This window comes from Mytilus trossulus, chromosome 3, assembly GCF_036588685.1.
Source record: "Mytilus trossulus isolate FHL-02 chromosome 3, PNRI_Mtr1.1.1.hap1, whole genome shotgun sequence".
In the NCBI taxonomy this organism is placed as follows: domain Eukaryota; kingdom Metazoa; phylum Mollusca; class Bivalvia; order Mytilida; family Mytilidae; genus Mytilus; species Mytilus trossulus.
The window spans coordinates 18,303,309-18,330,002 of record NC_086375.1 but is presented as its reverse complement, the minus strand read 5'-3'; the positions used below and the strand labels follow the sequence as shown (position 1 = coordinate 18,330,002).

General features: G+C 31.8%; 2 protein-coding genes across 2 annotated transcripts in view; one reads left to right on the top strand and one right to left on the bottom strand.

Annotated features, from left to right (window-relative positions):
- The window catches only part of LOC134710313 (protein stum homolog), a 338,001-nt gene that overhangs the window by 116,238 nt on the left and 195,069 nt on the right, over positions 1–26,694 (bottom strand). The gene's annotated exons all lie outside the window — the stretch shown is intronic.
- LOC134710307 (neurogenin-1-like) lies at positions 7,216–8,355 on the top strand. The gene has a single exon (XM_063570613.1). It carries the CDS (start codon positions 7,345–7,347, stop codon positions 7,963–7,965), a length of 621 nt encoding a protein of 206 aa, XP_063426683.1. The 5' UTR covers positions 7,216–7,344; the 3' UTR covers positions 7,966–8,355.

Sequence of the window (26,694 nt, the reverse complement as noted above, 5' to 3'; positions counted from 1 at the left end):
CTCGTCAGATACGCTCGAGATTAAGCCGTGTTTCTAGGATAGCCCTCGTTAGATACGCTCGAGATTACGTCGTGTTTCTAGGATAGCCCTCGTCAGATACGCTCGAGATTAAGTCGTGTTTCTATGATAGCCCTCGTCAGATACGCTCGAGATTAAGCCTTTTTTCTAGGATAGCCCTCGTCATATACGCTTGAAATCGGGACGTTCGGTCAGAAAACTTTACTCAGTACTTGGATTACTTAAAAAACGCCAAACCAAGTATTTTGATTGGTCGAATTTTTGAGGCTGTGTACTAAGTATGTTAATCGTGCTTGACATTTATTTGAGCGCAAAGCCAGAGCACGTTTTGCGTGAGAAACTAATCAACCAGTCATCTTATGTTATCTATGTTTCATTTTTTCTTATTTTATTTATGCTATAGCTTCTTTTCTACATGAGACAATTCTTCATCATATATATTCATCATACCATATTAGAATATGTAAACTTTTTTTTTTATAAATAATATTAGATTTTCTGATAAAATGAAAAATAAAAGCGTTGGCCATATTTAAGCAGACCACATATTCTTATAACTCTGTCTGGAAAACAAATGTAGATTTAAATCGAAACCTAATATGAATTTCAGATAGAGATCAAATATCTTTATTAGGTTAATATAGATGTCTAGTAAAGCTATGTTTTTTGTCAACATCTTGACACATCAAGAGTTCATAGTGCGTGATGAGATAGAATAAACATATATTATACACCAAGATCACCACAAATATTAAGTATCGTTTCTCAATATGTAAAAAATGAACAAATTTGAATGGTACTTGAAATTAAATAATTTACCCAATTAAATGCCAAAAGTTTGTATACTGTCTTACTTAGTTTCGGTAATGAAATTTAGTAGTTTTTCAATGATATGTGTGAAGTTAATAGCAAACACCTAATGATGTACTAATTTGCAAATAATGTATTCAAACAAGGATTTAGGAATATCTACAGAACAGCCACTTGGTCTTTTCTAGTCGAAAGGTAACAGTGACACCTTCGTTTCTAAAACACGAAAGCAACACACAGAAACACAAATATCTAAAGACTAAATGCTGAGATAAGTTTAGTTGTCTAGTTACATATTTCTCTGAGATGAAAAAGTATGTTTCGCATTCTACTAGTCCAGTTATTATCTCAAGAAGTTACCCGTCATGTTACTTCTACATGTGAACTTGAGAAATATGTACGTCAAAGATATTTCAACTTGTGATGTATTTATTTTGAGATATGATGAATGATTGTTAAAAGAAAACAGTAGATAACTATCGATTGTTCAGATAAAAAAGAAAGGGGTAATTTTAAGCCACAAAACAGCAATAAAGTGGGACTTTTTTTTTATCCTAGTAAATTCTCTATGCTGCAAGTAAAGTCACTATCCAAAGTCCTTCCTCTTATTAAAGTATTGTATAGCTCCTTGTATCTTATGTGATCTTGAGTTCAGGATTTATAAATTAGTAGTATTTGAACATCTTATTTACACACCATGGGATATTCTGAGATTATAATATATCACGCAGTAGTCTTTTTAGCGGATTAAGACGTAATACGTTTTATATGAGGATGAATAATTCTATTGTTGAAGATTCATTATTTATGGTCAGTGTAAATCCTAGACATGGGATAAGAGGTGTTACTTAAACGATTATCAAAACATATATCTCTAGGTTTATCTGTAAACAGGTATAACAGTTCCTTGTTTTATTTGCCAGAAAATATTAAACAATGAATATATATCACACTGTCTTTCCATTAAATAATGAATGTAAGTAATAATTGACCCGAGGTCAACTGACAGGGAAAGAAGTATACCTACCCGGATTTTAATGATTTGCAAAGCGATTGTTTGGTCCACAATTACGGATGTCAACACTACAAGTCTTATTTTGAATTTTACATGTTTATTCAATTGAAAAATAATCAACAATTTTTTGGCCAGATTCACAAAAGTTGGATTTTGTTTTTTTTATTCTTATGATGATAATAACTAGATTAGACACAAGTAATGTCATCTCCATAAAATCCATTTAATTCGTTATACTGTGGCTACAATTTCTCACCAACTCTCTCTTTTGACGATTTTTATTTGCCCAAGTTTATGGTGCGTTTAGTGTTTTTCAATCTTAAGATGTCTAAATAGTATTTCATTTTTGTTCTTTTATTTTTTTTAGCTTGAGTCAAAAAGCTAAACGAACAAAAAAAAGCATTGGACAAAAAGCAAAAGTGTCGGACAAAAAAGCAAATTTATCGGACAAAAAGCAAAACCGGACATGACATAAAAAAGAAAATCGGTATGATAGCCAATGAGACAACTGTCCACAAGAGACCAAAATGACACAGACATTAACAACTATAGGTCACCATACGGCCTTCAACATTGAGCAAAGCCCATACCGCATAGTCAGCTATAAAAGGTCCCGATATGACAATGTAAAAGAATTAAAACGAGAAAACTAACGGTCTTATATATATAAAAAATAAACGAAAAACAATATGTATCACATAAACAAACGACAACCACTGAACTACTGAACAACAGGCTCCTGACTTGGGACAGGCACATACATAAATAATGTGGCGGGGTTAAAAATGTTAGCGGGATCCTACCCCCCCCCTAACCTGGGACAGTGGTATTACAGTACAACATAAGAACGAACTATTAAAGTCAGTTGAAAAAGGCTTTACTCATCAGATGAATAAAAATACAAGTGGACGTGGCCGGGTACTTGTACATCCCGACAACAAAAAGACACTAGGAACAGATCTGAGAGTACTCGCAGTTATCTGACAGCTAGGCGTTATAGAAAGTCAGAGAAAAACATGACCTTGAAAAGCATAAAGCAATTTGCGGACAAAAAGCATCATACCAGCCGTCTTTCGACTGTCGAATCAACACTAAAAGTAACCCAGCTGTATGACTACAAAAGGCAGGTTCTGTAATAGGTGGTCGACCGGAAATATGGGAGGGCTATTCGAATGTCACTGGAAAACGAAGGTAAATTGGAAAAAAAGACAAACATTTAGACTTGTAACATGACATCTATGGACCCATCAATGATTTTTTGCTAGGCTTCTGAATGTGGAGGGAACGTTGCACTCTCTCTACACGATGCATCAGGTTGCCCGTTCTAATTTTGACCGGCGTGCCACCATATTTGCCACTACTTGTAGTAGGCAATCAACATCAAATGAGGATCGCTAGTATGGTCTAACATTCGTCAATCCAGTATTTAAACATTTTTAACTGTAATCTCATTAGAGCCACTGATTGCCCCTTGTGTTCCTATCATAATTGTTTGTAGAGTTTTTACATAGATTATTACTACCAACTTTAGATAAAATAGAACATTCATTGGACATTTGGCAAGGTGACTTGAAAAAAGTATTATCGTCGTGTCATATGTTTTCGTATGTCATATGTTTTCGTATCAACCACGTTTCGTCGGTTTCGACTGCATACGCGTACATTGTGGCATGTTTTTCTGTTTCTATATTTAGAACAACAACACCACTACAACTTGATATATTTAAAACATATTCAACGTCGCTTTTTAAAGACGTTAGAACAAATTAAATAAAACTGACCTATTTAGCCATTTTTATTTAATGTCAAAAATACGCATCACTAGAATAGTTGTGGAAAAAAATTCTGAAGGGTTAAAATAAAGTCCAGATATGTTTTTTGCAAGTCAGACACCGGATCTTCAAGACATATGACTGTCATGTGTTTTTTTGGCCGTTTTAATTACAAACCATCGAGTTAAAATTAGCAGGGTTCTTATATAAAATGGTTGTTCAAAATCTAACTATTCAAAATTTCATTGACAATTTTTTTTTATACATCCTTGATACATGGAGATGAAAACAGTCTTAACTTTTTATATTTAATCATAAATTTTGAAAACTGCATTTTATTTTAGAAAAAATAATGTATTTTGTACAAACCAGGTGCCAATCTGAAATTAATCAAAATCTAAAAATTTCATCACACGAAACACCAACCTTACACTATTTACTAGTAATTTTTAGTACTGAAAAGTATTTAATAACTTTTTTTATGATTCAACCGATCACCTGAACCACGACATTAGAAAAAAATTATTTCCGGATTTTGTAGTCATTTCCTGTCCGTGTACTGATCCAGTTTTTATTTCATACGAAAACATATGACGCCGTTTTTTTGACATACAAAAATCGCAAAGTAATCGGAAACAGTAAAAAATCGTAGAAATCATTGACAAAAAAACTAGATACCTAAAATCAATCTACAGGACATGCTTTTTAAATTTGAGTAAACACCTAAATAAAAACTCAACAGTAAAAACCGTAAGCAGTGAAAATTGTTATTAGTACGAAAACACATTACACGATGATAGTCTTAAAAGCGAAAATACACTAGAACTATGATAACTTCGACCAACTTCTTTACTGGTTTTGATTAAAACAAAATATTAAACTGTTACTGAATTTTGAAGCTTTCCGTATGGTTTCTTTTATTATCAGGACTATCTATTTTAAATAACTGTTAAAATTAAATTAAATGTTTAGTACAAACTAAATACATATTTGAATAACTTAAAGCTGCAGTTTTCCCGTTCTTTTTTGTTCGAAAAGTAACAATTACCTGATAAAAGTAGTTTACAAATGTTTGAATTGTTTACATAAGGCTAACAAATATTTAATTTTTGATCTTGTACTTGGTCGATTTTTTAATAATGCTGCATTTACATGGCATTTAACCTTTGATTGATAGTAACGTCATGACACGTATGGTATTAACAGTGTATAACCAGTCTCAATAAGTTGTCTAACATTTAAGGGGCTTCTACGCAAAACTAGACAACCATCTGTACTATCTGTAAAGGGTAGTATTTATAAAAGCATGCATGATAGACATTTAAAAACCAGTTATCATTATGTTGATCATCAAGACAAAATATTCAAGAAAAGTTATCATCTACCATTACCAAACTTATTGCCTAACTGTAGTAAAGCACATGCGCCATGGATTATTGTGTACCTATCCACTATACACATCAGTGATATCAACCCAGTGGTTGCAATGTAACATATATTTAGAAACAGAAAATAACAATAAACACAATACAAAAACTATTTGATTTTATATATCTTTACACTTGTCAATCACTGGTAACTTTTAAATAGAAAATGAAACTTGAATTCCCTATCATATTGATCAAGAATTAAAATATGAATATATGCTTATACATTTAATAACGTTCAAAAATATATGACAATAAATTGTATTCAAAATTAAAATAATTTTGGTGGACATTTTCTTAGAATTTATCTGGCATACGTATGTTCGATATAAAAGTTATGTAGATCAAGATCTTAATCTATAATAATGAATTTCTAAGAATTTGCAATAAAAAACGTCAAATTTTTAGAAAACTGCATCTTTTTTTATACAAACACAATTGGATTGTTATAAATTAAAGAGGGGTCATTAAATAGAGAATGGAAAAGGGGAATGTGTCCAAGAGACAACAACCCGACCAAAGAGTAGAAAACAACAGAAAGTCGTCACTAAGTCGTTTTGAAAACGAGTTAGCCAAGTCGTTTTACAATTAAACGAGTTAGCATAGTTGATTGAACGAGTTAGCTTAGTCTTTGTAACGAGTTAGGCAAGGTGTTATAACGAGTTAGATAATTTAAGTCGTTATAAAAAGTAAGCTAAGTCGTTATATTGACTTAAAATTCAAATAACACCCTGACACTAACCGGGTTCCGTACGATTCTAACTATACAAGACAAAATATTCAAGAAAAGTTATCATCTACCATTACCAAACTTATTGCATAACTGTAGCAGATTTTACCTATATACTCAAAACTGTGTTTTAAGATAAAGATTTGATGGTTAACGTTGTAATAGTATAAGTCGTCCCGGTTATTTGCAAGAACCGTTTGTTTATCTTCGGCGGTTTTCGTCGAACATATAAGTTTCATACTTGAAAGAATATACAAAATTGTTCGAAAAGAAAATGGCAAAGAAAGATGCCTTAAAATTCTATCAATCAAGTTAACAATGACCTAAGACTTTGAAGCAAAATGTGAAAGTACTGGTTATCTTGAATAGAGTTTCAATATTTATCAAATTTGTTTTTCTTATCTAAAAAAAACACAAATTATACATATGCTCCTTCAAATTGTTGTGTTGATTAGCTGAAAACAGAACTCGAACCAATGATTTTCCCATAAAAAGTTTAACCCAAATATAGTGGCATCTATGATTAGAATGAATAAAGCAGCATGCAGTGTACGAGGATTACAAGTAATACTAAACCGTTGTTATTTCTTTAGTAGAATAGTCTGACAGATCTTTTGGGTATCCAAATAAAAGTAAAAATGTCGTTTTCCTCAGAAATAAACATGTGAATTAGTCATGGTGTAGAACGTATTTAGTGAAATCTTTTATTTGTATGTTAGGATAATTTATTAAGCGTAAAACATAACTGTTTCTATGCTAAGCTAATAATTAAGGTACATACTTTTATGTTGCCACAACTGACATTTATTTATTATATAAACCCAGCAAAGCACGTGACAGCAGATTTAATTAATACTATGTTCTCACTATCATCAAAATGTCTTTGTGTAAAATGATTAGCATTACGAGAAAACTATTGTTAAAAGATACGATATTTTGAAAAGCGAAAAAAAAGTATATATAAAAACACTGAAGATAACCAATTTTGTTTACAAGCATAATTATGTTGTTGGTACGTGTACTAGTCTTTATACACTGTAAAACAAAAACACTGCAACACTAAAATTCCGACCTGTTTCAATATTTTCATAATTTTCCTGATGAAACAAACAAAATTTATATAATAATATAAATATTGACATTTAAAAAAACTGTTGAATACCGAGATAAAATATACAAATATTTAATACCGTTTAAAATGTTCATTAGCATAGTTTAAAAGTATCCGAGAGTTTAAATTTTTAGTTATTAAATAATACCTATGAAATCTGTACTACTACTACACGGAGCAAATGAATGGGTCTATTTTGAAGTAGTTCATTGATATTTACAAATACAAATACCATCTATTTAAGGTGTGGTGAAAAGATCCACCGTGTGTTTTCATTGGTGTTTTGTGTTAATTGACAAAGGTAGACCCATTTAAACCTTCCTTAAATAGCGATATATATCAGTGCTTCAGGTATAGTGAACATACCTCCGAAATGTGACATCTTAAATACTAAGTAGACGAGACTCTATATAGTAAAGTAAATACAGCGTATATTTAAGTGAAAGTTTGTGACATTAAGGATGGCACAGGCTGAACTTGACTGCAAACAATGTCATAATGAACAAAAAGACGAAGTGACAGACAAAAAATATGAAACTCAGAATATTGAATCAATTGAGGAAAAAGCACAAGTGGAATATAATTTAAGGAGAAGTTCTTTAGTTAATCGGGTTGTAAGTGAACGACTGCGTAAAGAACCCAGGAAACCAAAACCAAAATCAAAACCTCCACCACTAAGTAAATATCGGCGGAGATCAGCGAATGCACGCGAACGAACTCGAATGGTAGACATCAATGATGGTTTTGCTGAACTCAGAGGTGTTTTACCAACAATCGAAGCAAGCTCAAAAATGACAAAAATTACAACTTTAAGGTTAGCTCTCAATTATATATCTGCTTTACGACATACTTTAGGATATGAAAATGATGTTGATGGAAACTCTGACGCTGCCTCAACGCGATCTGTGTCATATGATGATATGGCTTCAGACGCTGCATCATTGCCATCAACAAGCTCCTCCTCAGGGGATGAACATTGTCAAAGTCCAATGGATGGAGATTTCCTTAGTTCTGATGATTTACTCACAGGTGATATGGACTTGATAAACTTTGATCCTAGTGCTGAATTATTGTTAACGTAAAGTGACAGTGAGACAATCACAAGTGTATCCAACTTATTTTATTGATATTGTTTTATAATATCGGGAACAATTACGGACTTCAGGAAGAACATTGTTAATCAATCGTAAGTTATGTCAGGGACTTTCTCTCATCATATATTGTTCTATATCACGGGCATCACTTCATTTATTGTTATTTCATAGTTTACCTTTTCAAACTTTGTCTCATGTCGCTATATGAAGATATTTTTGTTTTATTTTACGGAGTTTAACTTATGTGAAATGTTGTCGGATGGGAATAGTATACTCGGCATTAGAGTTATTGGTTTCATCCAAAAAGGCAAGGAAATATTTTTGTAATTATTTATTATTGTTATTTTTACATTTTGTATGCATTAAAGATTATTGATACGCCTCGTTTTCGTTTAGATACTAATACTTAAGTGAATTTGAGAAGCAAGATTTAATCTGATACGTATTGACAGGTCTCGGGTGTTTTTCATTTGACCTCACTTAAATGGCTATTAGTTTTAATTTCAGTTTTAAACATTTTCTTTCTGCATTCAATTTTCCAAATCTCCTCCAATATTCCAGTGTGCATGTTGAAGGTAAATGTTGACATGTAAGGTTACAGGTATCTATACCAGAAGGATTGTAAATATTACTATACTAATTATCGCTTTAAATTTAACCAAGGTTTAAAGCAGGTATTTAAAGTATTAAGATTTGGTCTTCATTTATCTGTTAGATGAAAAAGGAATATCTAACTATCTGGCCAACAGGATTAGCAGGTTGTCTTCAAGGGAAATTTACATGAATGGCTTAGAGTAATGCAGTAAATTCTGTTTAAATATGTATTGAGTTGAAATAAGTAGGCCCATTGAACAACTGTCAATATCTCTCGTCATCTAGATTACTTGACACACTTACCCACAATCAATATAATCATCAGCTACAGTTTTGTCCTTCTTCTTTGTATGTTATTTTCAAAAAATGTATTTGTAAAAATGTTTTTGTACTACGTTCTAAATGAAGGCTTTTGTTTTAACATGGTCACAGAAAGATTGTTTTTGTGATAGTGAGCATCACAAACTAAAACAACACATCTGCAAACAAAGTTTGTCCATCACATGTTTCTAATGGAAACAATTATATTGGCATCATCTTAGCATACAATAGCCAATAATACTATCTTGTAGATATGATAAACACTATTGATACTTAACAATATACAAAATATATGTCAATTCATGGTGTTTGGAAAATTACACCACTTATACAGTTTGAACATTAGAATCGGTATATATCAGATACTTATTTCTACATATCACATATTTTGGAAAGCTTTTATTTGCACAATTTTGACATGTATCAATACACAAAGAAAAGGATGATGACCAAATGCATATAAAACTTTGTTTGAGAACTGCATTCGGATCTTCATGTTATATAACTATAATTTGTAGTTGATTATAGATTAAGACAGAAGACATGGTCAAGGATGCATTACTTGCCTGAACAATATTGAGTTTACTATATATATCAAAGAATATCAACAGCACTTCGTGTCACATAATCGGTCTGAAAATTCATCAAATACTTGCAACTAGACGTTAAGCAACCAATAGTGAAATCAAACGTAACACAAAATGTGTTGTAAATGTTAATACTTCAAGATCATATTACACAGGTAAAATAGCTACGGATGTTTTACGTCCGTAAAAAATCCGTAATACGTCCGTATTATACGGCACGTCTACGGACGAATAGTACCACGGACGTTTTACGTCCGTTGCTTTTCATCCGTAAAACGTCTGTTAAACGTCCGTAATACAGATATTTAGTACCACGTCCGTATTACGGACGTTTATTACCACGACCGTAATACGGATGTTTTGTACCACGGACGTATAACGTCTATTATTGTATAGCAATATAATATGTCCAACAGAAAGTAACCAAAAGCTAGCGTGCAATAAATTCTATTATTGCACTAGTGCAATAAATCTTCAAAATTCATGACGTCATCAATGACAAAATATTAGTTTAAACCAATTTTTACTTTCAAATATTATATTGCTATACAATAAAAGGGTTATTGCATGAATATTGGGGAATATTGTCCCTCGTAGAACATATATTGCACTCGCAAGCTCGTGCAATATAAAATTCTACTCGGGACAATATTCCCCAATATTCATGCAATAACCCTATATTATTATTATGCATTATAATATATTATATATTAAGTATATAATACACTTATTGTAGAATATATAACACACTTATTATAGTATATAGTCATGATAGTATAGTTTGATTTGTATGTAACAGTTGCATTGTATTGCTGAGACTTTTGATGGAACTGTCAATGACAAAATGCTTTTCTTTATTTTAAGGTGATGATACTTTTTATCTACATTTCCTTATATAGTATCCTAGTGTTCTATCTACAATTTGTTTCTGGTGCAATACAAATACAAGGATTTTAACATAGAACTTTCTGTCATACAGTACGCCACTTGTTGTTTAACAAGTTGAATATTGATGATAACTCTGATTTAAAATCTTTTTAAACATTCTACACGAATATTCAAGAGTAAATAAACAATAATCAGAAGTATTTCAGTGCTGGTCTTTGGTTCATACTTTGCTTTCATGTATTAACTTGATAAAATAAGGCTCTAAGTTTCTCAATTTGTCATGTCCAAACCTTTTCACAACACACTTTATAGTTGGGTTTTTTCATTGTTGGAGGACATATGGTGACCTATAATTGCTCACATCATGTGAACTCTGTTTGATATTTTTCTCATTGGCAATTTAACCAAATTTCCTTACTTTTATAGGATCTTTTTTAAATTATATATCAAGAGTAATTGATCTCCAGAGTATAAATTGAGAATACCGAAATGTTTCCTTTTTACAGTTTTGAATGTATCCTTTTTCTTCAAACTTTCTTAAAACAAACATCAATCTTCTTCAAAGTTCAAAATTTTATTTCCAAGGATTTTTATTCACATTCTAATTTCTTTACTTTCCAAGTCTATGAATGTCAAAATAAATGTCTTCTTTGTAAATTTAAATGTTCTATTTTTTGTAAAACTCCCAAGTTTGTGAGGTCTTCCATGTCCTGTATTCATGGTACATGTATTGGTTATTCTTCACCATATTCACTGTGGATGGTATCTGAAATTAAATATTCATAAAAAAATATAAAATCTAACTTCCATGAAGTAATGTTATAATAATTAATAGTGTAACACACTTAAGAGGTCCCAAACAGCCTACAACATATATGCCTATTGCAAAATGTTAGTTTAGCATGTTAAAATAAGTTGTTTTGCCAAGTGCAGAGATAGGAGTGCTGAGGTCAAACCCTGAACAGTTAGGGAAAAAATGGACAAAATATTAGCACTTGATACAGGTTAGAATTTTGATTGTAACTAAATATTTGACAAATAATAGGTTTCTCTGACAAGGAATAAATATGATAAATGGAGTCAAAGAACTTTAATTAGATATCTGATTTGAATTTATATCCATTTTTTTGCTTTTGTGCACTACACTATGCTGTTGCAAATTGACCTCCCCCCTAATAATATTGGAACATTTTTTTAATTTTATTTTCAATATCGTACGATGATGTGATTTTGGGGGTTGTGTAAAAACTGCTGTCATGTCCATGTTTATTGTACTTTTTGTTGTAAGGTTGCTGTCAAACTAATGTAAGCCTTTCCTTTTAAGAAATCTTAAAAGAAAGTTGTGTGTGTACTCACTGTCTCATATACCAATGTGCAGAAACAGTATCAATAGATTACTCAAACAATGGGCAAATGATGGAGGAATTATGATTAAACTACCATAACCCTAACTAGGAAGAGCTTTTATTAAATACAAGCTGTAGGTTGAACAAGTATTTACAAAATTGTGAAAGCATGTTAAGCATACATCTCATAGGTAACCTGTGCCTCAACAAGACCTAAGAGTGCACATGCTGACCATGTATTTTATGTTTAAAATCTTTAAAATAAAGGTAAAGTTACTAAAAGTATTACAAAAATGCTTGTTATCACTGAATGGTAAAGATTGTTTTAATTTATCAGTTGGTAGTAAAAAGTGAATATACATTGTATATTGTATAAAACAAAGATTTAAGTTGATTCAACTACTATTCTGGACGAAGAAAGATAACACCAATTAAAAAATGTCTTGCTATTATTTTTGGTTCAATCTCTCATTAATGATTATTTTGGCTTTTCAATTTACTTAAATGTTCTTTGAATCATCGTATTTTCTTCAAAAGTAAAAAAAAATAATTTCTCCTATGTTCTATTTTAGCCAAAGGAGCTATGTTTCTTGACATACAAGGAAATGAAATATAAAATTTATACTAGGTGCTCTAAAACTTTGAGCAATGGCGACCATGTTTGTTGAAAATTCAGTTAAAATTTTGAAGTATTTGGCCTAGTAGTTTTAGAGGAGAAGATTCTTGAAATAGTTTACAACGACGATAGACGACGACGGATGCCAAGTGATGGCATAAGCTCACTTAAGGGCCAGGTGAGCTAAAAAGTGAATTTACACTTTTAAAAATTCTTCTATTTTCTCATTCACTATCACCACATTTTTGTATTTTTATATAAACATTACGTACATGTAAAGCAGACCTTTCACCTTCTCAAGGAGTCCACTTCCTATGTACATTGTACAAGAGGGGGCCCAAACAGCATGATTTCGAGTCAGCTAAAAAAAAAGTTCAAATAGATTACATTGGATTATGATACAGTAAATACATACATAAATTACATAATAATTTAATAATAAATATGAATCTTCAATCATGGTTTAAGAAATAACACATCATTTTAAATCAATAGATATCATTCATGTATATATATTAAATTTGTATTTTTTATTTTTGTATCAGTGTTTTCTAATTTCTGGGTAGTACATGTATATAGGTGTCCAAATAAGTGTGACGTCGTGAAAGACTATTATTTTTTTCTTTTGACGCTTTTAATAGATTAGGAATATTGAAGAACCCCAATTTTTGTTGAAATCAAACAAAGTTTAATTTTTTACACTTTGGACCTTAATGTAGACCAATTTGAAAACATGACAATACTGTGCAATTGAATATTTCTTGCTATTGCGCAATACTGTGCAATTGAAAATTTCTTGCTATTTTTCAATTTAGTGTACATAGATATTTCTTATTGCGCAATACTGTGCAATTGAAGATTTCTTGATATTGCGCACTACTGTGCAATTGAAAATTTCTTGCTATTGCACAATACTGTGCAATTAAAGATTTATTGCTATTGCACAATACTGAATATAATAATTTTGGACCCTGATTTGAACCAATTTTTGTGAAAATCAAGCTAAAGTTTAATTTTGGACCCTTTCAATACATTTTGCAATACATGTAGGACCAAAAATTAAGAATCTGTATACACGGTTATCATGGTTATATTTGGTATATCAAAGAACCCTAATAATTCATTTTTTAATGAAATCAAACAAAGTTTAATTTTGGACCCTTTTGGCCCCTAATTAATTGGGAACAAAACTCTCAAAATCAATCCAAATCTTCCTTTTGTGGTCATAAACCTTTTTTTTAAATTTCATAGATTTCTATTAACTTATACTAAAGTTTATATTGTGCAAACACCAAGGAAATGCTTATTTGGGACCTGTTTTTTTTACCCCTAGTTCCTAAACTGTTGGGACTAAAGCTCCCAAAATCCATCCCAACCTTCTTTTGTGGTCATAGACCGTATGTTAAAATTTCATAGATTTCTGTTTACTTGTACTTTAGTTACTGTGCGAAAACATAAGAAAATGCTTATTTGGGCCTTTTTGGCCCCTAATTCCTAAACTGTTGAGACCAAAACACCCAAAAACAATCCCAACCTTCCTTTTATGGTCATGAACCTTGTGTTTATATTTCAAAGATTTCTATTTACTTTTACTTAAGTTAGAGTGTGAAAACCAAATGTCTTTGGACGACAACGACCATGCCAACGTAACACCAATTTTCCGATAAATAAATTTGAAGTATTCACTGTCTTCTGATTGGTTAAAAGTATAAGTTTTATTTTCAATGTTGTCAATTTTTATGGCGACACGCCCACTCCTACGTTGTGTATTCATACACCAACATGTGTGTGTGTGTGTTGCTCTTGTAAATATAAATAATATAAAAAGTTCAATGAGCCAATATCTGAAGGTGTTTAGAAAAAAAACTTGGTATAATGGTTTGTTGCGGAATGACGGAATTTCGAACAAGGGTAAAACTAAATATGCTATATGCCCCCCCAACTAAGTTGCGGGGGCCATAAAAATACTGATATATGGCGACTGTGTAAAATCCTTTCAAGAAGTCGTAATTATTTGGACTACGTAGTCTACATAAGTACAAATTTATGTAAATAAGGGCAAGTTTGCGGACCTTTATTATATCAAGGATTTGATCCTTGATTATATTCATTTTGATTTTACCCAAGTTGGGTGAGGCCATTCTTAGAAGGAGTATATTTTTAGATTTAACCCTTTTTATAAGTGGAGCAATTTAAAAGCAGGGCATGTTGGTAATAAGGAAGCCACCACTTGACTTTTATGGGGTGGGCTACAATAAAAATGTTATAATCCTGTGGTTTTTTTTAAAATTGAAATATCTGTCCTGTCAGTTAATTTTTCAATATTTTCGTTCCTGGTTTATTATACAAGTAAGTCTTTACATTAATTTTAGTTTTTTTATAACTTGTACAGAAATCCAGTTCCGCATATTTTTCAAATAACATCTAAGCACCCCCCTTTCCAATAAAACTAACTTGCATGATAGCTTAACCAACAAGTGTGGGAACATTTATAGAAAGGGTTGCTAAAAAAAGTAGGCCCTTTTGGCAGTGGGTCAGGTTAGACGAAATCACCAATTGTTTTTCCATGGCCTATTAAAGAAGAAGAGCTACGTTTCCGCAGCTACATGTCAGCTGACTTTGACTGATTTTCGGGTTTGCATGCGATGAAATTTATAAAGTAAAATGTTTTTTTCGTGAATAGTACACCACTAGCATCTTCTTAAATATGTGCATGAAAATATTTACCTTTGGATCTCCTGTAGTTGGTGATCGCAATACTGGTATACCAGTATTGTCCACAATACTGGTATAAAAAAATTGTACCAGTATTGTAACTTTTTATTAAAAAAACAGCAATACTGGTACATTACTGATATACCAGTATTGTAGTTGTATTGTTGACTAGACGATATTGAAGATCAAAGGGAGATTAAATGAACTCAAAAAGATTATAGAGGATAATTGTGAAATCAATTAACAACCAGTTAAAAGTCATTAATACATTTAATATATTGGCACAAGTTAACAAAGGATTATTGAAATTAACTCAATTAAGATCATCATTATTATTTAAACAATTGCTAATAATTTATCATATTTCTTTACTTTATTTAATTCAATATACATGGTATAGATAAAATAGAAGAACGCTTATTAATTATCTGAGTAAATATTTAATAAATTCAAGCAAATTATTACACTCTTATATTAAACACTGTAAATTCAGCATTTACATACATTGTATGCATGGCCATCAAATATTTTGACAGATATTTAATACATGTATACACTTTTTGGTGTACTAAGATCATATTATGCATTTCTTTCAGTTGTCTTTATTTTCTTATTAATCTCTCACAACAAAAGATATCAATTATAAAATTAGTTGCTGTATTGGGGAACCTGGTTATAATCCTTACCTTACCTCACCTCTGTATCTTTACCCCCCTTTGTAGAGGAACCATACGCTAGTATGTATAACTTGTGGTTTTTCTAATATACAGTGATGCCTCTACCAAATATGTTGCAGTGCTGAGACTATTTACACAGTGAGATCCTACCCACACACAATTATATTACAAATTTATCCGTTATCATATATTTACAATGTTGCTGTGTTGATTTAAAGTCAAGTCACATACTTTAAAATTCCTCTCTTTCTTTATATATACATTGGAATCACATTTGTACCCCTAACCGATAGATGTATTCTTTGAAAGTTGGTATCACTCTTTAAAAAAAATCAAATTAACAATACATGTAGTTTGTCTACATGAATGTTAAGGGTTGAAGCAGTTGATTCAGAACCATGGACAATACAATTAGTAGCAGATACATGTATATATACTGGTACAAATACTAATACTAGACAAGCACTCTGGCAGTAATTAAGAGAGCTGTACAGTGTTATCTGCAAAAGCTTTTAATTTAGTAAGTGTAAGAGAAAGTCCACAGAGACTGAATACCTAAATGCCAATATAGGAAGGGGGAGGGGTAGCAGAAATCACAATGACATCTGAAGAAAAAATAGACAATACCAATGATGATGATACAGAAGCTATTACAGCATTAGTGTCAATATAAAATTCACTAAAATATAATATTGTGTCTTGGAAAGACAGAAATGAAAGAAAATATAGAAGAAAGTAAAGAGTTTGTTAAAATGCTGAGTCAGAATGGTTAAAAAAAACCATCAGAAGATTTAAACTTTATTTGATGACAATCACAGTGTACCATCAATGGCATTATCAGTTAAACACAATTGTTCCTAATAAAATTGTCATGCCATATCATGCTAATTTCATTATGCATATATGTGACACTTTTAATAAAAGATTTAATTACCTATACTGTTTATTTAAAAAAAAAGCACAATACTGGTACAATACTGGAATACAATACTGGTACAAAATTTTTATACCAGTATTGTGGACAATACTGGTATACCAGTATTGCGATCACCAACTACAGGAGATCCTTACCTTTCGTTGTGCTTTCCAAGTACAAAATAGTGGGTATGTATTACATAAAAAAGAACCACAACTTTCTTGTTTGTGTGCGTTTCGTTTACCGCTTTCTTCCAGTTAATCGACAAGCAATCCATTTCAATTTATCTGTTTACAATCACTTTTTGACCCAACAGTTTTGAAAAACAAGAGGTCCTCGTATTATCTATCGGACTACTATATTTCTTTCCATTCTTTTCAACTGTAAAACATGAATTCAGCAGCAGACGAGCGTCCATGGATGAGTTGCGTCATAGTGTAAAAAACGGCAACGGTGATATTTCCGGGTTTTCGTATTCCACTTGCCAAGCTTTCATACATATATTTACGATCATTTACGATCATTTACGATCAATATTTTTTACACATGGAAATAAGTATTTCACACACTTCAGGAGACAACATGTCAAGAAAAACTTGCAACAGTCAAATCGAAATATATTTTTAGCACATGCTATTCATATTACATTAATGATTTAAGTAAGACATGACAATAATTTGGTGATGTAGGGGCTTCATAATCCAAATATTTCAGTCATTATATATGACAAACATGTATTTCACTCACTTTGATCACTAAATTAACAAGTTTTTGTTTTAATCAGCTTAGTAGTTTGAGAGAAATTAAGTATAAATTTAAAGCGAAATCTATAGAGCGATTTTGTCAAAATTTTGTCAAAAATAAAACCAAAGCATGCCGTATCATGAAAGAATATAGTGTAGAGTACTGATAAATTCTCCAATAAATTATTATTATATTCATCTTAGAATCTGCATACAAACAGTTGTATATTTAATACAAAATGATTTTTATATGATGAACACCACTAAAGTAACTTTTTGTTTTCATTACAAGATCTCTTTGGGCCACGGTCCTTTATACCTCGATCTAACTCCTGCAATTTTTTTACTTTTAGGCTAATAAATCAAACTTTTGAGGCTACATGTTCACTTATCATTCATTTAAGTGCAATTTAAAGTTTACCAATCGGACAGACCTTCTTTTGTAATCATGATTTTTAGGAAACATCGAAGTTTTTTTTTCTTCTGTCTCCTTGATTTACTCTATATACAATTAAGGTTTTACAACAAATATTTGAATAGCCAGTGCTACATTATCACCCTAATAGATCCTTGAAATTGCTAAATTTTGAACTTGATCATCAATTGTTCAAAAGTTAAACAATATATTTTGTTTTATAATTCTCCTCCTATATTCAACGGAAAGCTCACCAGATCTTATGGACGACATCAAAAGTTCAATGTTGAATAAACAAAACTTAATTGAGTTTACCTAGTTTTTTCACTGCCTCTCTCCCTTCTTCACTTAATTTTGGAAAAAAATATTGAATATACATGTAAATTTGATGTGGGATAATCAAAACTTGCAGCAATGTTTACCCATCCACCACCCTCCCAAACTATTTGATTTTTTTTTTATCCTACATCAAACTTTTGATGTCGTCAGTGTGTCCCTTGTGTTATCATGTTTGTCAATATGTCGAATCAAATCAAAATTGTACAAGAACTTGTAAGTTTACTAAATTTTCAATTGAGACGTAGGTTGCCAAATTTTGAGCAACCTCGGGAAGTTCCGAACTGTTCACTATTTACTATCAGTACTTGAGTTACTCTTTTATTTTGTATGTTCATGTTGCACACATTCAGAGGCGAATTAAGGGCACCCTCAGGCCTGCCCCTCCCCATTTTGTTGGAAATATTTGATTGATAGTGCATGTATATGGACTATCACTTTTAAGTTAAGCATGCAGAGGTGAATTTTGAGGGGCCAGGACATTAAGTTGATTACATAGGAAATCAGATTCACTGAAGCATGACCGGAACAGATCCCTCAGTTAGGCAGTCAGTGGGTCCCACTTATGAAAATTTCAGGATTCGCCGCTGGCAATGCATGACTAGTGAGGCCTGGCCTTGCTGTCATAAAACTTTCGAGCACGATTTTTTACTCAGACTCAAGAATCAACCAATCTAAATACTGGATTTTGTGTTTCGAGCACTTATTTTGTACTCGGAGTACTGAGTAAAGTTTTATGACCGAGAGCCCAGTTGTTTTAACAGTCAGTGCATGCCCCCAATCCCCTTTATAAAAATTTCTTGAACAGTCAGTTTATGTTTAATGGTAAGTTTAAATATTGATGTTTTTATCTTTTATTCTCTGTCTTTAATATCTCGTTTGATTGGATTTTTGGTTATAAATCAATTTAATTGGTACCCCCTTTCCAATCTCATCGTTAACAATAGACCTACATCAAAAGGCCCTTTACTGTAATTTTCTATCTTGCCCAAAAATACTTTAAATAGTAACCCCTTTCTTCCCATAGTACTGGTTTCAAAAATGCTTGCTTGAATCACAAATAAAATAGAAGCAGGTAATTTGTTTTTATTCCACACCAAAGGAGGATGATATAGGTTAATTTCAGCGGCATTATTCTACATACATTGATTCTGAGACTACTTTAACATATTCTAAGGGCGGATTTAGGGACGAAGTAACACCATGTGACTATTGCAATTGGTTGTTGTGATTAAAACACGATAAGAGTGTTTCCTTCCCCCTGCATCTTATGATCCTCATGGAATGGAACAGTAGAACTACTTCAGACATTAAACAATCTGAAACTTTTCAGGTACTTTCTATATGCTCATGTGCAATTTCTTGTTAGCATAGTTTTGTACTTGGACAGATAATCAGAATCATCAACAATCATATATATTAGACAAGTTCAACAGTCAGATCCATTGCCATTGGTCTCATGTGAAGAAACCTGGTTTGAGGTAATTTTAATATTCAGCCTTGTACAATATATATATACATACAATCATTTTTGCTTAAGCATTACAAATAAGGTTATATGCTAGATGTTTTATATTCTTTAACTGCATCCATGGCAATTATTTAACCATGCATCCATTATTAGTTGGTTGTTGGAAAGACACCAAGCACTCTTTGTATTTATAATTCAACTCAGGAGCCTGTAATTCAGTGGTTGTGGTTCGTTTTTGTGTTACATATTTGTTTTTCGTTAATTTGTTTATTTAAAATGAGGCCACTTGTTTTCTCGTTTGAATTGTTTTACATTGTTTTATCTGGGATTTTTATAGCTGACTAGGCGTATTGGCTGTGCACATTGTTGAAGGCCGTATGGTGACTTATAGTTGTTGATGTCTGTGTCATTTTGGTCTCTTGTGGACAGTTGTCTCATTGGCAATCATACCACATCTTCTTTTTTTATATCAATTGTAATATTAAAACAACCTTTAAAAAAATTTAAAATGGACAGATTTTTTTAGATTTGTTTTTTTTTTCAATTAGATCAAATAAAATAATATATGTGTTTCCTATTACCTCTTTGAAAAAATAGGATAGGTATGGATTTTTTTTTTATTTTACATTAATTCTTATCATTGACCCTTCATGCTCTTTGGGCTGATGGGAGAGAAATTCAGTGCTTATTTATAATAAAAAAAAAATTACCGTACACTATAATATTTCTAGGCTTAAAATATAGGGTAGTTGCCAATGGATGTTCTTAAGGAACAAAAGTTTATTATTTTAATAATAAAAAATCACTTCATGTATGTACTCATATTATGCTAATATTTAAAGTTATAGCCTTGAAGCAGAGATTTACTATACATATGTATGTCTGGCATGCAGAATGTTGAAAGCAAGTTAAGAACTTTACTTTATACGTGTATTAGCAGTCGTGCATATATCATGCATGGTACTTTTACATCTTTGAATATGAAACGGCCGTAATACGGATATTGCAGAAACGTCCGTAATACGTATGTTTAAGATACGTCCGTGAAACGGACAATCCGTTTTACGTCAGTTTTTACACGTACGTTTTACGGATGTATATTTACAGACGTTCTACATACGTAACCGTTTCATCCGTAATACATCCGTTTTACGGATGTTTTACGGACGTTTATTACCACGTCCGTGAAACGTCCGTAGCTATTTTACCTGTGTAGAATATCAATATCAATGTCATTTAGCCCTATGTAGCCCTAGCCTGTTGCACCATAAACGACTTGTGGGTTTATCATGCATGACACAGTCAACTATACGCTATGGGATTTGCTCATTGCTGAAGACCGTACGATGTCCTATAGTTGTTCACTTCTGTGTCATTTGGTCTCGTTTGGAGAGTTGTCTCATTGACAATCATATATATATATATGTAAGTAACGCTTATAACTGGTGCAAAGAAACTTAAAATATATTCATATGAGACATTTTTTTGTACATCCAGAGTCATATGTTGAAAATCAATGCCGTTCTGTTCCTGATGTTTTGTGCATTTTAAGGGAGTAGGAAGGAATAGTATATCTTGTTATTCTTACCGACATTTTCAAGCCTCTTCCTCTCTCCCCCCCCCCTAAAAAAATAATCTTGGAACAACGCAAAGCAAGGTTTAATTTATGTGCACAGAAAAACTAGCATTGATCGCATACAGAAATAATCATGACCAATAACACATCTCGTTAACCAGACTGCATGTTATTTTCTTATTTAAGTAGGCGTGCAAAGATACATTTAAGACATATTTCAAATTTAATGTATTTATTTTATTTTTATTTTTCTGCGTAGAATATACGGTGTGTGTATGTTAACTGTAAACAAGATTCGGCTGTTTTGGGGTTTTGTTGCATTGGCGGATCCAGGGGGGGTGGGGGGGGGGGGGTTCCGGGGGTTGGAACCCCCTTTTTTTGACCGATCAATGCATTTGAATGGGAACATATAGTTCGAACCCCCCTTTTTTGTCCTGGGTTGGGACCCCCCCCTTTTAAAATGGCTGGATCCGCCACTGTGTTGGGAAATGGGGATGCAAACGTTAACAGCCGACGGTGTCTTGGAATTTAAGATTCTTCATTTAGTAGTTCTTTAAATTCCGTTTCCAATATCCTGTCGCTTATATACTAGTAATGGCCTATATTTGAGTGATTGCATCCATTATATTCAAGTCAACAGTAGTATGAGGAAGAACGATTGAAATCGACACTATACACAAGTTTTTACGGTCACCATTAAAATAATAATAATTCTTTATTGTCATATAAGTAAAACATGATACTTGTGACATAATATAAATAATAACAACAAAAAAGAAAAAAAACTGATTAAAATACTATCAAAAATAACTAACAGACCCCTGTGCTCAGCTCTATTACTTTTATAAAAGAATAGGTTTTCTCACTTGGTTTATTTTTGAAGGAATTATCAAAACTACTAGTTTTCAGTATCAGACAGATTTGGAAATATAGGACTATCTATTACGATTCATTTATACGTAATATATTATTAATTTGACAGTAGAGAAGAAAGTGGTTTTCATCTTTTAAGGTTTTACATGATTGACCTGTTCATTAGTCTCGGTATCATGTGTCTTTGGTTCAACTCATTAGCGATATGTTTCAGAATGATATAATTTTGATAGGCAAACTTATTCTCTATTGTGACATATGAACTGAGTATGGACATGGGTGATGAATGCATATAAAGCAGAAGACGCTTACTTAACCTATCGATACACCAACTCTCGTTCCTTTTTGGTATTCATGCGATTGTCTCAGATTTAGTTTTTACCTCAATTTGTATGTTCTTATTTTATGAGATTTGAACATGAGTGAACTACTGCTGCATGCTCCTTATATTCCATATATGTAAATGTTACCGACAGCCATGGCCACGAATTTGCACTGATTTATTCAAAGTTGCATGATGAGTTTATTTCATCCAGTCAAATAATTTCATATTAGATCGTTTTTGCGTCAAAAATACATGTATTACAGCATAACATACTTACGGAACAACAATATATATAGTTGCACTACACAGAAGATTACCGTAATTTTGATTTACCGAGAAAGGTAACTTGTTTCCATACAAAATGCAACAGCTATGATTACGCGTGGTTATCGTGAAAACGTTAACATAAAAAATATACACAGAAAAACAAAGAAGGCTTGATTTAACTCGCTATTTCATGAATGTAGCCAAAAATGTAATTACAAAAATTGAAAGCTTCTTTTTTTTTAAATTTAAAAGAGTCATGAAAGCGTTGAAAGTGAGAATGTTTTTAGCATAGAGCGCTTCCGCGATTCACAAAGAAGGTGCTTCTGTCAACACTTCTTCATTCCAATGGAATTATACAAAGAAGTATACAACACTTAATTAATTTTTGATATAAGTAATTGTATTTCATTATGAAGCAGTGATGCTTTTCTAGGTTATGACCATTTAAGATTTATTTAAGTGTAGTTGTTTACTCTGATGTCACATAAGTATTTAACGCAATTTACTTATATCAATACATATTTAAATACCAGAGAACGATTTTATATTGATTGAAATCTACACAGAGAAACCTATACATCAAAAATGGTTTGTTTTCACATGCAGAGAATCTGTATTGAACAAATATAGCATTGAGTAAGATATAAGCTTTAAGATCGTTTTATCGCTGAGAATTTAAACTCTCAGTGAGAAGTCCTTGATCTACGTTTGCAGACTCAATGTGTTGACATAACCGCCTTCTTGACCAATATATAATGAGACAGTATACAATGGCGAAATGATCAGGGGTATCAATACTAACCCTCTAGTTATTTTTGATAACATATTTAGATCAATAACGGTGGCGTGGTTGAACTATGAGAGGTTTAAAGAGATGAAGAAGACCTTATTGGATTTCGGGTATTGAGGATATTTGTTCACTGGGCTGCTAAATGGAATTGTTGACAGGTGCAACAAAGCGTTTCAAGATAACGTTCAGAGATTTGGTGATTTGAATGTTGTCAAGTGTGAACATCTACAATCGTCGAACATATATGCATATTGGAATTTTTCCATCGTTGAAATATGAAAACTTGATTTCACGATTAAAAGTTTCAATAAATATCCGTACGAATTCCCGCCAATTACTGTATCATTAAGGTCATCTATTTTCTTAAAGCATTCATTCATACATCCTCTCATTCAGTTGAAACCAGCTTTGTTTAAATTGTATTTTCAATAATTTTATTACTTCCTGACGTGATCCACTAAAAAGTGAGCTATCATATATGGAGTTGTCCCATAATCAACTGGATATGAATAATAGAGAATTAAAAATGATGAAATTTAATATCTGATATTTGTCTTTTTTGCTAAAAGACGATAATAAATGCGACAGATAATACTTCACAAAAGACAGACAATTCATTGATCAACAACAAAAAAGAAAAAAAGAATAATGTAAAACCTACTGAAAATCGTTGTGCTCAATTTGCATATGAGGTCTTCGCTGTATACGAAACTCCCGTGTAGTTCCTAGTGGAAATATGTAATGACTTTACAAAAGAACAGAATACTGATATTATGTAACATGCATGCGTTTGTACTTTTTTGATGCTTTATCTATACTTTATTGAATAGGTAAAATGAGAGCGTAAGCCATACTTTTTGGACATGTATCAAAATTGCAGATGCATAACGATATATAGAAGTGCAGATGTGCATTCAGAAAGGATACAATTAACCTCTCGTTGCAGTTGATAGAGAATGGCTTACTTGTAACCGAAAGTTGAGGAACACCAGGTTTCCTAGCTTAGAGTTGAAAAGTAGTGTGCTAAATATATTTTTCATGTTTATTGCTCTCTAATACATTCAGGATGTATTTTACAATTAGTTTGTGTTTACAGTTGTACTATGCTGTATTTCCAGTATTATAAAACAGGAGTGACCGAAAAGGTAGAGTAAAACAGTGGTTTTCAGGTGAGATACCGTGCCAAAAAAATAAATGATATAGCAACGATTGATGCAGATAATTCGTTAACCTAGTTATATAGCCTTAAGAAGATGAAATCGTGTCAAGATTATGTTATTATACGATGGCATGGAGCGAGAAGAATTAAACCTATGATTAGACAACATAAACAAGAAATAAACCATCTAACCGATTAATGTTACTCCATTTACTATTGTAATAATTGTTATAATTAGCCTACTTGTGAAACCTAGACAATCGTTTTCAGGTGAATATAATGCGTGGACAGATTTCTTCATGGGTGAAATGACCAATAACCTCCAGCTACATTTAAAAAACTTCTTCCATGGGATAGGCATATTTTATATACCTATATGGAGTTATTTTCTTTCAGAACGTAAGGTCATTCTTTTTCAGAATCAACCCGGACGATACCATGTTTCAATGATATATGCTCCAAGGCATACAATAATGACCTGTGTAAGGTCATTATTTTCCTTGATAAACATGCAATCTATGATTTACCTCAAAACTTTACTCGTCTAATAGTTTTTTGTTGCCGATTTATAAATTTATTTTTTAAAGTTCAATCGATGATAGGTGTAAAGAAAACCGTCATTGTAGTCCCGCATTTTAATTTTAGAAACAAATAACGTGAAGTTTTGTTGATTTATCGCTACAATAAAGAAACATTATCATATATGTCAGATGAATTTTAATGTAGACTTTCATAAAATAAATCCAGATTTAACATATTCGTGTGTAAGATTTTGAAAATCTTATTGAGTCAAACTGAATAGGTTGATTGATTTTTGGGTATTTGCTTAACGTCCAGTGGCAAATATTTAATGCATGTTCAGAACGATACACACTGAATAGGAAATCATACTGTGACCTACATGTATTTATATTCGTCTTCGTGTCAGTTCTTAACTTTTAAAAATTTATGTATACCTTTTACTCTATCAAATAATCAACTAATAAGATAATCTTATATTCTATTGAATAACATTAACGTAACTCACGAAAGGGTCGGGTTCGGAGGGTTTATAAATATATCCTGATTATCTTTTTATAAAATGTATTGCTATTCAAAAGACAATCTTTCTGAATTTTTCATTCGATGCAAGTAAAATTGTTAAAAAAAACAAACCACGTTTCCGCGATAGAATAACAATTAGAAAAAAAAATACCCCCTCCCCCTTTTCCATAAGCTAAGTGGAACAATAAATAACTTACAATGTGTCTTGTATTTGTGATACACCGTTATCGGATGGTAACAATACATTTGCATCTTACTTCATGCAGTTACAGTAATATTTTTATTGTGTATGGATAACAATTTTTTAAAAGGTTTATATCTAAATTATTTAGTGAGTTTTATTTCACATTTTAAATGAGCCACAGGGCGTATATAAACCTGAACGCACTAGAAAGGAATATCCCACTTTAGTGTTGTCGGTAAAATAGGATACTTATATTTACAAATCTTTATAAAATTAATATTTTTTTACGGTATATAAGTCAGATAATGCATATTTTAAGGTTTTTCTTGTCGTAGAACACACCTCGGGGTGTCAGGATCGTTCAAAGAAAGACCTCCCTCCGGTCGGTCTTTCATTTGATCAATCCTGACACCCCTCTGTGTGTTCTACGACAAGAAAAACCTTAAAATATGCATTATCTATAACGTGTTAATCATCACCCTCAGATTAGTATGGGAAAGTAATCAGTGATGGATTCAACTACCCCCTAGTTTCTTGACAGTGGAAGTTCATTCTTTAATAAAAATGACTTTGTATAAGATAATTTCATTGCATTAATATTCATAAAATTATTACCCTAACCACAATAGTCCAAATTAATTAAAGGACATTAAAAATACAGCGCGTATCAGATATCCTAAGATTTACCTAGTGTAGAAAAATATAAAGCCTATGTTTTTTTTTAAATTTTAGTATTCATTTATAGCGCTACGTCCATCTCGTGCTGACAACTGATAAATAACCTGTCGAGGTAATATACAACTTTAATTTATTATTTTTGTGCATTTTTGTGTTCTATAAGTGAAGAATAATTATACCAGTGTGTGTGCTAATA

Coding starts and splice junctions, on each gene's coding strand:
- LOC134710307 (XM_063570613.1), top strand. CDS start 7,345: ATGGCACAGGCTGAACTTGACTGCAAACAATGTCATAATGAACAAAAA.